The sequence below is a fragment of the Stigmatopora nigra genome, chromosome 2 (assembly GCF_051989575.1).
Source record: "Stigmatopora nigra isolate UIUO_SnigA chromosome 2, RoL_Snig_1.1, whole genome shotgun sequence".
Classification (NCBI taxonomy): Eukaryota; Metazoa; Chordata; class Actinopteri; order Syngnathiformes; family Syngnathidae; genus Stigmatopora; species Stigmatopora nigra.
In genome coordinates this window covers 7,896,775-7,913,156 of record NC_135509.1, presented here as the reverse complement: position 1 = coordinate 7,913,156, position 16,382 = coordinate 7,896,775, and the positions used below count along the sequence as shown (strand labels likewise).

At 39.0% G+C, this 16,382-nt stretch overlaps 1 protein-coding gene across 4 annotated transcripts; it reads left to right on the top strand.

Moving 5' to 3' along the window:
- The first annotated feature begins 25 nt into the window (after window positions 1-25).
- Window positions 26-16,218, top strand: fam107b (family with sequence similarity 107 member B). Of its 4 annotated transcripts, XM_077711951.1 has the most exons (5): window positions 27-195; window positions 4,929-5,089; window positions 11,813-11,984; window positions 14,861-15,017; window positions 15,452-16,218. In XM_077711951.1, exons 2-5 carry the CDS (start codon window positions 5,050-5,052, stop codon window positions 15,569-15,571), a joined length of 489 nt encoding a protein of 162 aa, XP_077568077.1. In that variant the 5' UTR covers window positions 27-195; window positions 4,929-5,049; the 3' UTR covers window positions 15,572-16,218. The 4 variants fall into 4 exon arrangements, with proteins under 4 accessions (XP_077568087.1, XP_077568077.1, XP_077568072.1 ...); XM_077711961.1 differs by lacking the exon at window positions 4,929-5,089 and having other exon boundaries at window positions 26-195; XM_077711946.1 differs by lacking the exons at window positions 27-195; window positions 4,929-5,089 and adding an exon at window positions 10,476-10,645.
- The last annotated feature ends 164 nt before the right edge of the window (window positions 16,219-16,382 follow it).

The window sequence follows — 16,382 nt, the reverse complement described above, 5'->3', positions numbered from 1 at the left end:
CCCTCCCATTGGCCTGAAATTTACATATTCTGTGGTTCCCGTCCGAGTGTGCATATGGAGCAGTTGAGCAGTTTCCAAAAGACGAAGGCACACCTCGAAGCCGAGCCGCGATCGTGAGATGTGCTCCTTTTGACCCTTTCTCTACTTGTTTGAACGCCACTGCAAGAAAAAGTGGTGTCGCCGGTTGACTTTGTGGTGAGTGTGCGTCTCTATTTATGAGCATGTGTCTGGGTCTCTTGCTGGGTTGCGTTCACGAGCGTCCTGTAACAAAAGCAGATCGGTTGTGATTGAGCTTCAAGGGTGTGTGTTTTAAAGCGGATTTTTGTAGGGGAGTTGAGGGGGGTCGCAAGCTTCACCCTAAATAGAAAAGATGAAAATAAGAAACGAAAATCTGATAGAGGGTTTACCAATACAAACTCTTTTGTTCTCCTTTTGGTGATCGTCAGCGAACGGGACGGGAGTAGTACTAACATGTTTAGTAGTTCAAATGGTTCGTTTCCTCACAAACTAGAGTATTTATCTTGATTCAATTTCTAGTATTCCATTCATCTTTGTGTGGACAACTTGAAGAGTACTGTTTAATGTTTGCGTGTTTTGATAGCCTTTGTTGTTTAGTGTATTAAAAAAAATAACATGCGCAGCTAATGTCTTGCATTTAAATAGCCTTATTTAAAGATTTAATGTAAAATAAAATTAATAAATAGTCCTGAAATGTCCATATTCATCCGTTTTCTGGACCACTATCCTAAATAAAATCACAGGGGTGCTGGAGCCCAGCGCACTGTACTGGGGCAAGTATAATGGGTGTGTGAGCTGTCATCATAGCAATTGGCTTGAGCAAATTCATGTTGCAACAGGTCTGTTAAAACTTGTACGTATTTGCAGTTTTCAGTCAAACTTTAACCAAACTTATGTACATAAACTTTTCAGGTTACAGTGGACTGTTTAATAAATGGGCCGCTATGGAATGCAGAACTTTGACCAACTTTTTAGAGGAATCGGTCGGGTGTGACAGTTGCAAATGACAGCCGGTGGGTTTCGAGGATGTGTCCTGGCGTACTTCGAATCCAAGTCGCTTTCACATGTGTTAGTCATTTGCAATGGCGTTTGCTAAAGGATTTACATCTGTTTTCTGATCTTTGAACTCCCTCCCCTCTCTTTTCTTTCCATTTCTTGTTTTCCCGTAAGGGTGGATGCTGTCACATACTTTTTTTTGTGTGTGTGTTGCAAACGTTACATTTGCAATGCCTTTATTTTATTATTGCGCTCAAAGGAATTTCAATGTGAATGAAATACCCCAAGTTTCCATTCTAGAACGCGCTACATGTCCATTAGTGGTTCTGGGTCAACTCTCGGGACGTATCATTACCGAGTTGGCGGTGCGTGTTCTAACCTAGAAAAAGAACGGTATTCGGTAAAGGATTTGGGTGTGCGTCCACGCCAGTGTGTGAGCTGAAAACAGTCCTGCTGGTCCGTCTGTGGGTGCAAAGTCAGCAGAATGCACTGATCCCCAAGACTTTCGCTATTCGAGACTGTTGAGTTTAGAGTTCAGGCTTTCCTGTTTTACAAATCAAAAAAATGTCCTGTTTGTTTGGAAAAGTCAAGTTAGGGGTTGCTTTCATTGCTTTGAAGTAATGTGTCTGATGCCGGAATTGGCAAAAATAATAAAAAATAAACATGATATCAGATATTTTAATCAATAGATGGTGAAAATAACCCGCTGTAAAGTTAAGAAACAGAAAAATTACATATAAAAAAGTGCATCCGTTAACAGTACATATGAAACCTAAACAGAAAAAAGGACTAAAGTATTAACATACTCATCACTCATCACTAAAGTAAAAAGTATAAAGTAAAGTAAAAAGGAATGTATTAAGAAATATAGGATAGAGGGGCTGTAAAACTATTTCACTGCCCTCTGCCTCACTGAGTGATAGATAGACTTGTCTTTCAACAGTAAACATTTCTACATTCCTTTATTCTTTACTAATCAGCAGTATTTTCAAAAAGGAGATAAATTGAGTTAGATCTGTAGAATCTTAAAGTCCCTGCTTTTACTTATTTTACATTGAAAATATTTTTTGGGGTGTGACATGAGTGGAAATGAATTACAAATATTTAAACAACTATCTTTGTTTTTCTGTTTGTCACCAAATGTGGGCTACTGAGACCATTGTTTTTATCCTCTCACAAGATAGACAATATTGGATTACCATGCTATTGCAGCCGTTTTTTTTGTTTTTGGCCTTGTGCGGTTTTCCTTAATCTATTTTATTTTTCAATATGAATGAACTCTTATCACGCCAAGTAAACAAGCATGATGCAATCGTATAACAGGACAAAAGCTCAGTTTACATTTGCTTCATGGCTTTAGATTATAAAGCCACGATTCAGGTATTGACTTTTCGTTGTGTCCACGGCACGTAAAAGTCAGGCACGCAGAAACGTTGCTTCGTTTGTTCTATGCTGTATGTTGATTCACTCATAATTGAGATAAGATAAGGATGGAATAAAATGCTCATCTATTGAGCAGCCGCTATCACAAAGCACCCTATTGATCGCGACCGTCATTTGGGAGGCTTCAATAACAATATGGATCCATTAGATGGATCCAAGAAATTTCCCAAATACGGGATTAAATAAAGTTCTAAGATAACCTAGTGTACAATCATGGCGGACCTGATCACGACGTCCAAGATCCTTGTCAATCTGAGATGTTCAAATACGTGACCGGACGTTTGGTCGCCGGACGTTTGGTCCCTTTTGGTCTCCGGTCAAATGTATTGAAATATTAAACAGTACTTAGATATTAAACTATCTCTCTTAGATATTAAACTCTCTCTTAGATATGAAACTCTCTCTTAGATATGAAACTCTCTCTCATGAATATAATTTTGAGAGCTGGCTAAACTCCGTCACCATTTGACCGGCGACCAAGAGGGACCAAAAGACTGGCGACCAAAAGACCGGCGACCAAAAGACCGGCGACCAAACGTCCAGTGACCAAAAGTCCGAGCACCGTTCAAGTATAGAGAGATGGAGCATTTCCAGGGTCATTTCCGGATGCTTCTTTTTAGTTTGTCAGTTCCTGCTGATATTAGGATGGCCTTGAAGGGGCCGTTTTGACAACAGGGGGCAAATGAACAAATGTGACTGTGGATAGGAAAATGGAACAAAGTGCAGTAGTGCATTCACTTGATCACTCTAGTCACAAAGTGCACCACATGTTTGACACCCCTGATATGGATTGGTTTTAAGATCCTCATTAGCCCGTATCAATAACATCTTTTTCCTTAACACATGTAGAAACAAAGTCAAAAGAAGCCTTGGTTGTTCCTAACTAGAAATATGCAAAAAACAGTCAGAAAATAAGAAATTGTTGACCAGGACATCAGATTGAGAGTAGGCACATTCTTGTCTGGATAACTGCAGATCGTCTGGTTGCCTAAGGTAACAGTTGTTATTGGGTTTTCCCAGCCAGCGCGTAAACAAAGGAGAACCTCCCGAATCCTCCCCGGTGTGCAGTGATGTAGCCAATGAGATGGGACATCCCCGCCGGGCTCAGCCAGTGGAAAGCGAGGAGGGAGGCGTGACGCCCCCCGCCATGAGGGGGGGAAAACACTGTAGTATCGCACAAAGCTTTTGAATGTGGAAGTTGGAGATGTGACAAAGACGGGACCTGTTTTTTTGGGTTACCTCATTTGACAGCGCGCTGCCGGATGCAGATTGTTCATGCTTTCGGGGTACAGTGGGACCCCTGATGTTAGACACAATCTGTTGAGATTTTGCCTGTGAAGAATTGAAATAATCCCCTTTGTGAAAGGGTTACAGTCCGTACAGTATGTGTAAAACAGGCATGGGAGATGTAGCTTTTGAATTAATTCTTTCATTCAGGAGTAGATTTTCCTCTTAATAGGTTCCAGGGAAATATATTTCATTTTAAAATCATGTGGAAAGAAGGACGTGTGGGTTATATATACATTGTAATGGTATATTCTTAGAGAACATCCTTTCCTTCCTTCCTCCATACCAGAACCCAAACAGCATGCTGGAAACGAGCTAATTTTACTTCATGAAAAATATGGAAAGGTTGTAAAGTGCTGTAGAAATTTAAGCTCATTTACTATTTTGGGTCATTTTTAGTGTTTAGCAAGATTTTTAAGTATCTAGAAATTATAACACCAACACAACCTGGCAATAATTAGAGCTTTCCTAGATCCAATCAGAAATTAGGGCTGATCACATGATTCTCAGAGGATAGGAATAGGGTAAAAAAGAAGATTGTTCTTTTGTTTGTTTGTATTTTTCATTTTTAGGTATTAATTCCGTTTTAGCAGGTCAAAGGGCAATCCCTGACGTAGTATTCATACCTAACTGTGCTGACAGTTTGACTGTGCACACACGTGCAGACCACCTGTTTCTACTGGGACTTCTCATGCACGTATAGGAAGGAACATGTGTCCCCCCTCTCAGCTGTGAGGGGTGGACTATAGAGCCATTTGCATTGACAGGTGCAACCCCTCATTGTGCACGACATGTGCCCCCCATCAAGGCGTGGGTGGAAAATTTGCTTTGGGTAAGCGTTTGGGTTGGAACTTTTTTGAAAGAACAGTGTACACACGTGCCCCCCGGCGCTTAAAAAACAGTTAGAGACGTGATTGGATAAGCGGTAGTTTGCCGACAATTACTTTGTTGGTTCATCACATTCCTCAACGTGGCGTCGCTGGCTTTTCAAGCGCTTTTGTTCATGCTGTAATCTGCCTCAAGCTCGCGTGGCGATAGCGAACCAAAATGTTGGGATAGGTATAGGAGTTTTTGTTCGTTTTGCCAGGGTAATGTGAATTAAATAAGTGTAATTGTTAAATAAAAAATAGTTAGAGCAAATATCTGGCTCGAAATTTCACAGAGGTCATTTTTTTCCCCCGCAGACTTATATTACGTCAGTCGCCACTGCGCGTAGAAATCAGATCCAGGAGGAACGGGTCGGTAAAAGACAAGACTACTCAAAGTTTGGGATCATTTCACAATTAACCAGGAAGAAAAAGTGGAATGTGTTCCACAACAGCATCTCTACCATCACCAACACAAGGTAATGTACTCTTCTTCGCAAATATAAACAATTTGAACTGGGAAGTTCCCATTCCAAATGGATTGGAGATCAATTGCCGTGACTGGCAGTCAAAATCTTTAACAAATAATTTTTGATTTTGATTTTTTAACTTGGTTTCTGCAGTCATACCTCAATTTACAAAAGACCCAACTATCAAATATTGCAACTTACGAATAGCTTTCCCATACAAATTTAGTCTCTGAATATGAATAAAAATTCAAGTTACGAATTTCCGGAAACCTTTATACACTTGGTGTATTTTATTTTGAAATTGTTTATTTTACCTATGCCTTTTGGCCCTGGTTGGTCCACCATCGTGATATTTGCCTATGTATCTTGGGCATAGCTACCAAAACCCAATGTTTGCCATGTGTTTTTCATTTTAATGGTTTCAAATGCAAAATTGATATACATTTGTTCACTTTTAAAAAAAATTTGTGGGTCATTTTTAGGGCTTTGGAACAAAACAGGGCTTTTACATTTAAAATATGACTACTAAAAGACTTGTGACGAAACCACTTCTAGAACTAAATCAATTCCTAAGGTGAGGTAACACACCATTTCACAGAAAACGGGAAGGAAGTCATATTTTGATGCTGCACATTGCTTTTTTCCACATGCAACGCAGTAGACCACTGTGTTGATTCATTCTGGCCTCGGTGCCAGAACCAGAGAAACTCAAATCCGAAAGCTTGCTAGTGAGCAGATTTTGGGGGGAAAAAAAGGACAGTAAAGTGCCCAATGCTGCGTGCTCGAAAACCACAGTCAGAATGTGGAAATACCTCGAGACATCTACCACCATCTTGGCCTTGTATGTGCAAATGTCTGCACATCTTCTCTTTCATGACCCCAAAACTGTGCTTTTACATTCCCATAACCCGTCATATCCCTGGTGACATCGCACAGCGTGGGAGAATCGGGAGGCCGTCCCTTCGAGGCCGTAAACGCAGGAAATACGAGAAAATGGAAATAAATGACCTCATTGTCGCTTGCTATTCGTCAAGACAAATGAGATACCAATTTTGAACATCTTTCAAATATGTCTTGTGCCGAAAATATATGACATTTGTATTGTTTGTAAATTTGAAGTACATCACTGAATGTGCTATACTGTTACTTTTTGGGGGGTGGCCTACGATCCCGTGTCTGGTACGTTGTTCGTACAGGAAGTGAGTTCATTTTTACCGCAAGCTTCCTCTCCATCAAGCACTTCTTTCTGTCACACTTTCTCTCTCTCACACGCACTCGAACTCCTCCTTAGGACCTCCCATGCAGCTGTCTGTTAAATGCCCGTCTATATATCTGTGTGCTTTAATTAAGGCCTCTCGTGTTTATGGCTGAATGGTCGCTTCATTAACAGACAAGCTGCTGGGTGAGTACCAGGATCGGCATCTAACACAATGGCGTTTGTGTGTGTGTTTTGCAAGAGGGAATATCAGCAAAAAATAGCATAAACATTTACTTTTTGCCCTATTTTCTGAATGAATATATTTAAAAATGTCTATTACACGGTAAAGAATGCTTGCTAATGTGAGATACAAAATATAGGTTTTTTTCTTTGCTTTATTATCAACTAATAATTGAATTATTATATTTGACTACCATTGAAAGCAGCAAACGCCAATTGCTGCCAACTCTCCCAGTCAAAATATACTTGCATTCAACAGTAATGAAAGACTAAAACGAATTCAAACCCCTCTTATAGGTCTCAATATTGAACCTAAACAACTAGAAGCTAACCGTTCTATTTTGCAAACATGATCCCTAACGCATCCTGGTGTACAAATGACAAAATGGGCGTGGTCAACAGCACCCAGTCCAAAGAGATTTTCCCCTCGCCCGCCCTGCGGCAAGCCTTGAAAAAGCACTTCCGCTGTTGACTTCACAGTCCCGGACAGGAAAGAAGGGGTGAGATGGTGAAGATGACCGCCAAGCTGTTTGACCTTAGCACCCTTTTATAGCCTGATCGGGGAAATAAGATGGTCGGCTGCAAAGATGTATTTATCTTCATCTAAGCGCTGCATTCTTTATGGTGGAACTGCTAGAGTGCAACTATAATTGCTGCTGGGGAAAAGACAGTAATTATGATGGTATTTGAGCATGCCTTCTTGGGCCTTGTGACAACTTGTTCTTCTTAGCCCGTTGCAAAATGTAGTTTTGGTGTTGTTTTGTAACTTCCAACTGTCATGTTTGAATAGAATTTGAAAGTTTTTTATTGACTGGTTCAATGTCAAATGTGGTCTAAAGACCCCCAAATGGAGATTCATTATGGTTTGGCAAATTTTGGCATGACATGCACAATATTGTGGTTGAATTCTTGATTATTATTATTGTTTTTGGGGGGGTTTTGAGGGAAGAGAAACTGAGAAGTTGGTCATCGGAGAAATGTTTTTTGGAATTTTTGGGCGGATTTTTTTGGAAGAAAAAATACAAATATTACATTGAAACAAAATATTTTACAGTTTTTTGTTATAACATGAATTTCACTCTCTCTACCCGTATTCTATATGGTGTACTGTATACAGGGGGGTAAGAAAAATATTTAAAGAAAAAACAATTTAAAAAAAATTGAATTAAATTCAAATTAAGCATTTTTGAAAGGGAATCCCTACTTCGCGGAAATTCACTTATCGCGGGTGGTCCCGATCCCCATTAACCGCGATAACCGAGGGAACACTGTACAATCTCAATCATGTTTCAGTTGACTTTGTCTTTTCCCTTCTAAGTGTCTATGTTATTAATGGAAATCGGATGCTTTGTCTATTGATTGATTATATTTTTTGGCAGTCACAAGAGTGATGATTCATTGCTTGTGGGTTTTTGTGAGTGCAAGTCATGCGGATGGCAAAGAGCTAGCGAGGTAAACACTGGAAATGTGTCTTGGGCCAACTCCCCTTTCCACTTCCCGGTTGGTGACTGTCTGACCCAGTTTTACTCCTCCTTCTTCTTCAACTTCACTCTCTTTTAATGCCTGAATGCATTTCATTGAGCATCCTTATAAATGCTTTACTATTTTTTTCCGGGCAGTATACACCGGCCTCTTTTGGACAGCTCATTGCATTTTCTGTCTTAACTGGGAGTGTTGCCTGGGGATGAGAGGGTGTGTTGGTTCCCAAGAGCAATAAACAAAAGTCTTGTAACGGGATTCCCGGAACAGCAGTTAGCGTTGTCCCAAAGAAGTTCCCTAGGAGGAACACAAAGATTTGTTGAGGTGTTGAAATTGAAAATACACAGTCTGGACACGATCAGTTCTTTCTCAGGCCACCTCGTAAGGCTTCCCTTGTGACCTTTTTAGAGGGTAAGCTGCGGAAGAAATGCTACAAAGTCTTTAAAGACCTGAGAAATGTACATATATTTAGCCCTAGGCTTGAAAATTGAAACGTATATAAACTTTAGGAGGGTTACAAATCAAGGTGAGGTCATGAGAAATGAAAGAAAATGTTTAAAAACGTAAGAAAAAGTAAGATATGGAAAAGATGGGTTGAGGTGTACATATGATTTACACAAGGGGGTCGGGGTTAGGGTTAAATCTTGCAAATGTAAAACCTGACAAATGCTTTGACATATGATTTAATACACGTGTCAAAGTGGCGGCCCGGGGGCCAAATCTGGCCCGCCGCATCATATTGTGTGGCCCGAGAAAGTAAATCATGAGTGTCGACTTAATAAGAAACTTAATATTCAGGGCCTTTATTTAATCCAGGTCATTTAATCCATTTATATTTTTAAAAAAAATTAAATATTATATCTAAAATGGTCCGGCCCACATGAAATTGAGTTGACGTTAAAGCGGCCCACGAACCAAACCGGTAAAAGATAAATAAATCTATGTAGTTTTCCTAGATGAAGGGTTTGATACAGGATTTTTGTGTCATAATCAAGACTCCTGCTGCTTTAGTGTCTAAAACATTCACAAAATCATGCTCGATATGAGAAATATGTCACATTCTCATTGCAGTAGGCATGCTATGTACAACCCTGAACGAACAAGTCCTTGCAGCAACAGTATTTTGTAGATTAAATTGTCAAATCCCTTTACAAGGCAACACATTGTTTGGCTCAGTAGTGGGTTAAAATTAAACTTTTATCAAAGTATTGAACATTTCAAAGTCAACTTGGCATATATAGTTGTATCCATCTTGTTGCTTAGCAACTATTCTATTATTCTGTCAACAAATAGATAGTGCAGCACTGGAAAGATAGAAATAATCTTCAATTTCTGGTTGTGATGTCACAACCAGAATTCCTGGAAAAAGTGGGCGTTCGCTGATCCATTGTTTTAGTTGGAAAACCTAGAAAATGATTACAAAAAAAAACAGCATTGCCGAATTACATCAGTGCAGTCATTTTTGTTTTTGACTTAGTCACCATTTCCCAGTGCCATTAATGTAACCCATGTGTCTAACTTAATGTAACCAGAGGCGACAGTAAACCTAACATTTAAGAAGAGCAGCGGGAAGAGCAAAATGAAGCAGAGGGCCCCAATTTGGGGTTGCATGGCCCCTTTGAACTCACTATGTCACTTCCCCTCTGCCTGGGGCCGCACAGGAAGTTTGAGCACATGTGTTAAGCTAACGGACACTTTGACAACACTGCCAGTCTTTGAGAGCTTGTGCCCCCCGCTAGTGGCACCAACAAAACACAGCTTTCATGTGCACAGCATGCTTGGGCTCGCGCACAGACCTGACCCCCATTTTACGGCCCCCGCTTCGTTTACACACATCAGGTTGTTCATCACACTTGACTTTCACTCTCTTTAAAAAAAAATAAAGCATTTTGCTGAATAAAAAATTCCACAACTAGATAATATATCAATTATGGCTATTGGTTAACTCTTTCATTACCATTGACAGCGATATATGTATCAAATGGAGTAAATAGTAACCAACTCATATTTATCTATCTATTTATCGTATTTATCCTTCATATTAATTTTGAAATAGCGGAAAAACAACCAATTCAAAGTAAATAGACCGCATTTTTACTTTAAATTTTCAATCAAGCAAACATCCCTTTTTGTACATCGTCTCCCCAGTCAAATCAACCAATCATATCATCTTTATCTCAGACAGCTTGGTTATGTAACAGGACATCGCAGAATGCTACTTAATGTCAACCTCTAGCGGCGGTTTGTTGCATTTACAGGAGGTTGTGTTATTATTATTTTTAGGAAAACAATCCCAACCACATGTTTTTACTGCCCTGCATAGTTGCCCTACTTGCCTCATTTTGGATTGCGTTTTAGAAGCATTTCAGGTGATAAGATGGAAAATACATGAGCGTGCTCTTAAATGGATGAAATAATATGATATCCTTTATAAGTGACAGATATTGAGGGAGGGAGAGAATCAGGGGGGTGCGCAAGCAGAGAGAGATAGAGAGAGAGAGAGTGCGTGAGTGCAGCTATAAAACAGACAAATCCAGACTGCCTCTGTTTTGAATCAGAGAGCGGTGCATTCAGGACTTGACACTGAAAAACCCAAATAGAAATCATGGCGACAATGTTCAGATACCCCGTCTTTCCACATCTGCAGGGTGAGTTAAATAAGTGACTTTTTTTTTAATACAGTCATGTACACTCTATGGTTTTGGTTGTTTTATATCCAGTGGCGTGAGGTTTTGTCCTGTTGTTTTTACATCAACTGTTTTGGTCGGGTGGATTTGGGTCAGTGTTGAAATCAAGTTATGTCGGGACAACGTGTACAAATATTAAAAAAGTCAATTTCGAATTTTTAAAGAACTGTATTGGACTACCTATGTAAGTTTATGTTTTATACTCAAATCGTATATAGAATTGATTCAAGTGTTATCCATACATTTTAAGATTTTTATTTGTATAAAAATGTAATATTGTTCTTTTCATTGGATTGTGGAATACAAGATTTAGATAGGATTATACTAAATTAAATTTGGTGGCCCGGTGGAAAATTGGTTTGCACATCTGCCTAACAGTTCTGGAATCGAGGACTCAATCCTGTAGGTTGCGACCTTCCTGTGTGGGGTTTTCTTGTTTTACTTGTGTTGTTTTTCTTCAAATGATCTAATTTATTCCCACATCCCCAAAAACAACAAGTTATTGGTTGTTATTACATTTAGTTTAAATTACTGGGCGCTGGGTTTGACTCATTAACAATTATGTCACTTTTTTTCTAATTACTCATTAAAAATGCCAAATTAACATTTGAAATGGAAAGTTTTGTATGGACTTTCCGTCAAAGGTTTTGAGACATGTCACCATTCAGTTGGATGAGAACGTGTCTTAAAACTTTTGATCACAGATGTAGAAGGACTTTGGTTTAGGACTTGCTTTGGTTGAGATAAATATTGTTTACTTTTGATGTAGTGTGCTTCTGAGAAGTATACTTTCATGCATACTTGCAAACTGTGTGGTCAGTAATGCAAATGCTTATCTAAAAAAAAATCAATACCTCAGTTTGTATATGTTCCTGTCATTTGTCGTTTTGCATGTGGTTCGCTCTCCATTGATTATGTAACTCGTCCATTATAGTCATTAAACATAATCCAGAGGATGACTACATAGCAACAGCCCACGGAATAAAACTCGCCGGACACAGCATTCATTACACAAACCTTATTATCATGTCATTAAAAACCGCCACAGCGTACTGTACAAAATGTTCGTTTCCATATAACATCATTTTTTGAATGTCCCACCTCATACTCTTGGTCTTATGTGTTCAGATCCGCGTGACGCCGGTCTGTCGCTGTCACCAGGGAGGAGTGTCATGGCCGAGCCAGACTATATGGAGGGAGACTGCAACGATCTCATCAAACCCAAGAAGTTGATCAACCCTGTCAAGAACTCTCGCAACCATCAGGAACTGCACCGGGAGCTGCTCATGAACCAAAAGAGGTCGGTATGAGCACCTTGGCTAAAAAGCACTTCCAATCGTGAAATAACTTACTTGCTTAGCACAGCTGGGTCAGCACAAGATACGATACAGATAAAAAAGTGCATCCGTTAACAGTACATATGAAACATACACAGAAAAAAAGGACTAAAGTATTAACATACTCATCACTCATTATTAAAGTAAAAAATATAAAGTAAAAGTAAAGTAAAAAGGAATGTATTAAGAAATATTAAAATGTAATTTAAAAAAAGATAGAGGGGCTGTAAAACACGAGAAACAAATAAGAGTAGACTGAGCTACTGCCACTGGCTTCCGTGTGACGGCGCCATCATGGGGAGAATAAAATAAAATTAAAAACATTATTTGGAGATTTGTTAGTCACTACTGTGGATTCCAAAGTGAATTTTCACAGAAAAACTGAACTTGACCTTTTCCAAAATATATACAAATATAATATACTAGATGATTGGAAATCGATTTCACAAAATTGCCTGTTTTATAGGCAAACTTTCCTGATATTTTTTCACTTTCCATGATTTTTTTTTTATCATATCATTAATTGATGGCATGCAGTGAACATTCTCCATCAGTGTCAGCCATTGATTTTAAAACCTGACTTTTAGACTCCTCATCAAAAATTCAGCGAATAGGAAAAGCTGTTGCACGCGGAATGTCCCCGCCTCATCGCATTCCGATGGGGTGACTTGAAAGGTTTTTAAAAGCTCTTCACGCCATCTCTATGTACACGTCACCTCGGCGTGACCTCCACTGATGGAGGCCGAGGCAATGTAATCGTCTTGAGACGTCCTTGGTCTCACGGTCCTGATGAATACTTGAATTGGGGGTCTGTCCTTTTAAAAATTACGTCATCCGACCTCCAGCAGTGGTATTACGCAAAGGCCGGGCAATCAAATCTTTATACATATCGACTCTTACATAAAATCCATCGCATAAAAGTGCGTCACAGTGGCGTTATGCAAAAAAGTTGGCGTGGGTCAGCGGCAAGGGGGCGCGGACAGATCATCCCGGCCGAGTTGGCGCCTTCCCCCGGGCTGGACGTTGGCATCTTTGTGTCAGAGTTATTAATAGCGGCAGATGTTACATCACAGGAGCTGTGTTGAGAGCGAGTTACTTCGCAACGATGGGCCACGTGAATGCGAGAGGAGCGTTTTAGAAAGGAGAGCGTGGCCCTGTGTTGATGTCAAATTAGTCACGACCATAGAAACACCGGTGGGTTGGGCAGGAGGTGGTGCTGCTGCTGCTGCTGCGGATGGATAGACCAGACGCGTGCACCAAAAGGCATGTTATGTAATGGAGATTACAAAACAGTCACAGCCGAGGGCCTTTCTCCGCCTGCGTTGTGCAATTTGAAGAAAAAAATCTATAGGGGCATATGTTAGAGGGATGCCCACTATGACTGGGCTAGAAGAGGGCGTAATTGGTTGTTATTTTATTGATTTATGTTAGTTTTACTATTGTAAATATAAATATTTATTATAAAATATGCTATATATATTTTTTGCAAGAAACTACTGGATTATTTTCATTTATATTAATTGAGCAAGTTTGTTTCACTAGTGTAAATAGTGTAATTATTTTATTGATTTATGTTAGTTTTACTATTGTAAATATAAATATTTATTATAAAATATGCTGTATATATTTTTTGCAAGAAACTACTGGATTATTTTCATTTATATTAATTGAGCAAGTTTGTTTCACTATTGTAAATATAAATATTTATGAAACAATACGTTATATTTTTTGCAAGAAACTATAGGAATATTTTCATTTATATTGATTGAGAACGTTTTTTTCACTATTGTAAATAAAAATATTTATTATAAAATATGCTATATATTTTTTGCAAGGAACAATTGGATTATTTTCATTTATATTAATTGAGGTCTTCTGATTGTTATTTTCTTGACTTTTATTTATTGGACATATTGTCTTTGTTATGGAAAGTTATATATATAAATATATATATATTTTAACATGTACCACAGGATTACATTGACAAATCAAATCCATTCCAATCGTAAAGTTTGGCATTGTGTGATCATATTTGACAACAAAGACGTCCAATGACTATTTCACATACAAATCACTTTCTAGTAATTCTACAATAGACATTTTAACGACTGGTACGCATTTTAAAAAGGCTCCCATCACTGTCAATGGAACTGAAATGTTCACTGCCAGCCTTTCCCAATTCAAAACAATAGAACACCACACACACACTTTTCTTCTTCCTTTAAGCAATTATGTCGAAGAAAGAAAAAGGAAAAAAAAGAACTCCCACGCCTCCTCGGAACATTGTGAGCACAGTTATGTAATGTTCAAGACTCGCTGCTACATTTAATTAAATCGTCCAGACTGGCGGCGGCGGCACGCTATTACATCAAAGTAGGAAACCATAGGGGAGATTGTTCAAGATTGGCTAAACAAAGGCACAATAGCTTCACTCCCATTTTCTGCTATTAATCATATGTGGGGAGGAGTGTTTGAATCCATGTCTCTACAATTTTCCTCAGCCCACAAAATTGTCAGAGCATGACATCACGTTTGTTATCACCGCGAGGAACATTAATAACAAGTGTAACCGATGTTTGACATTGGTTGGATACGCCTTGTGAGATCCTCCCGGGGTGCCTTGACCCCATGAAGGCCGAACCGATCTCACATTTCAGTTTTTTATTTATTAGACTAAATCAAGGGTGGGCAAACCGGTCTTCGGGGCCGTTTTTGGTGCAAGTTTGTGTTTAACCTATCCAGCAAAGAGGGTTAATAATTGATCAAAATGAATCCATTTGTGACGATGGATTTCTTGATCTGGGTAACAGGCTATTTGTTTTTTGTTTTGTGTGTGTAGGGGTCTGGCTCCTCAGAACAAACCTGAACTCCAGAAGGTTCTGGAAAAGAGAAAGCGAGAGCAAGTCCTCAAAGCTCAGAAGGAGGAGCAGGAGGCACACATGAAAAGGAGCGACTTGGAAATCGAGCTCATGAAAAGACAACAGAAACTGGAACAGGTTAGTGCTACTATTGGATTGATTTGACACAATATTGTGGACACATTTTATAGTCACTTCAAGTTATGGAAAATTTAATTTTTTCCAAAAATAATAAGTTTGTAGCATGCAAGAATGTGTTTTTTGGCATTCTAATGATGATTTGGACAAAAATTGAATTGTCTTATTTTGGTTAAAAAAAATCATTAAAAACTCAAAAATACATTAAAAACTAAATGAATTAATTGCAGGTGATTACTGTCAATTCCGAATAAACATCCATTTACACAAAACAGCCTCCAAACTATGGCCCACTGTCAAATTTTCAAATATAACAATAAAGATAATCGATGAATATGGCCCGCACAAGAATCTTAAATTCAGCCTAGATTATCATACTTCTCAAAACACTAAAAATTCAGTCAATTAAACAGCAAATTTCCTCATCCTTTCAGCTGGAGTTGGAGCAACAAAAGAACGAGGAGGAGCAGGAGAACACGCCGGAATTTGTGAAAATGAAAAGCAACCTTCGCCGAACCAAGCAGGAGACAAATGACGAGGAGAGAACGACCTAAACGACGTCTGGCCACCTCACCGCCATGAACTCCCCCCACTCCTCGCAATCTGCCGTTTGAGGAGAGACTTTTACAGACTAAAGACGCCCCCTCGCCGAGGACCACCACTAGTTTGAGCTAACCTAGCAACACGCAGGAGTTTTCTTCCCCTTTTTTTCCTCCCCTTCTTCTCCTTTTTCTGCACAGCAAGCTGTCATTTGCCCGTTTTGTCACGGCGTCCGTCTTGTTTTCGTATTTTTGTCTTTTTTTTTTTTGGTTCTCACTTACAGAATCACGGGAAGGAAAAGTGGACACTGGATGGATACTCAAGCTGTGTAATTGTGAAAAAAAAAGCCAAACAAAATGTGCTTTTCTTTATTTATGTTTGTAGCTTTTTAGCCCACTTCTAGAAAAAAAAAGGCTGGGCAAGGAAGGGAGGTGCGCGTGTACACTTTTATTATATGTTTTGTGTATTTTTAGTTTGTTTTACAGCAATTCATTTAGTTAATGAAGCCTGAACGGGACAAAGGGAGTTGGTTTTATTTAGTTATTTGTTAAAAAAAAAAAAGTTTTCAGCTAATGCAATTTGGAGCAATAGACCTCCCTTGGACGTGACTGGTTTTATTGATTATATTATGTTGTTTTGTATTAATAAAAAGTGTTCAATACATTTGGATTTTTTGTGATGGGGGGGGGGGGGGGTGATTGTGGCCATTTTTTATTGGTTGAAGAAATAATATTAAAATATGATTGGATATGGCTGATACAAGAGGCTTGAATTCGGTTTACATTCTATTGGAGTACTTCTCATTTTTTTCACATTTGAAGGAGT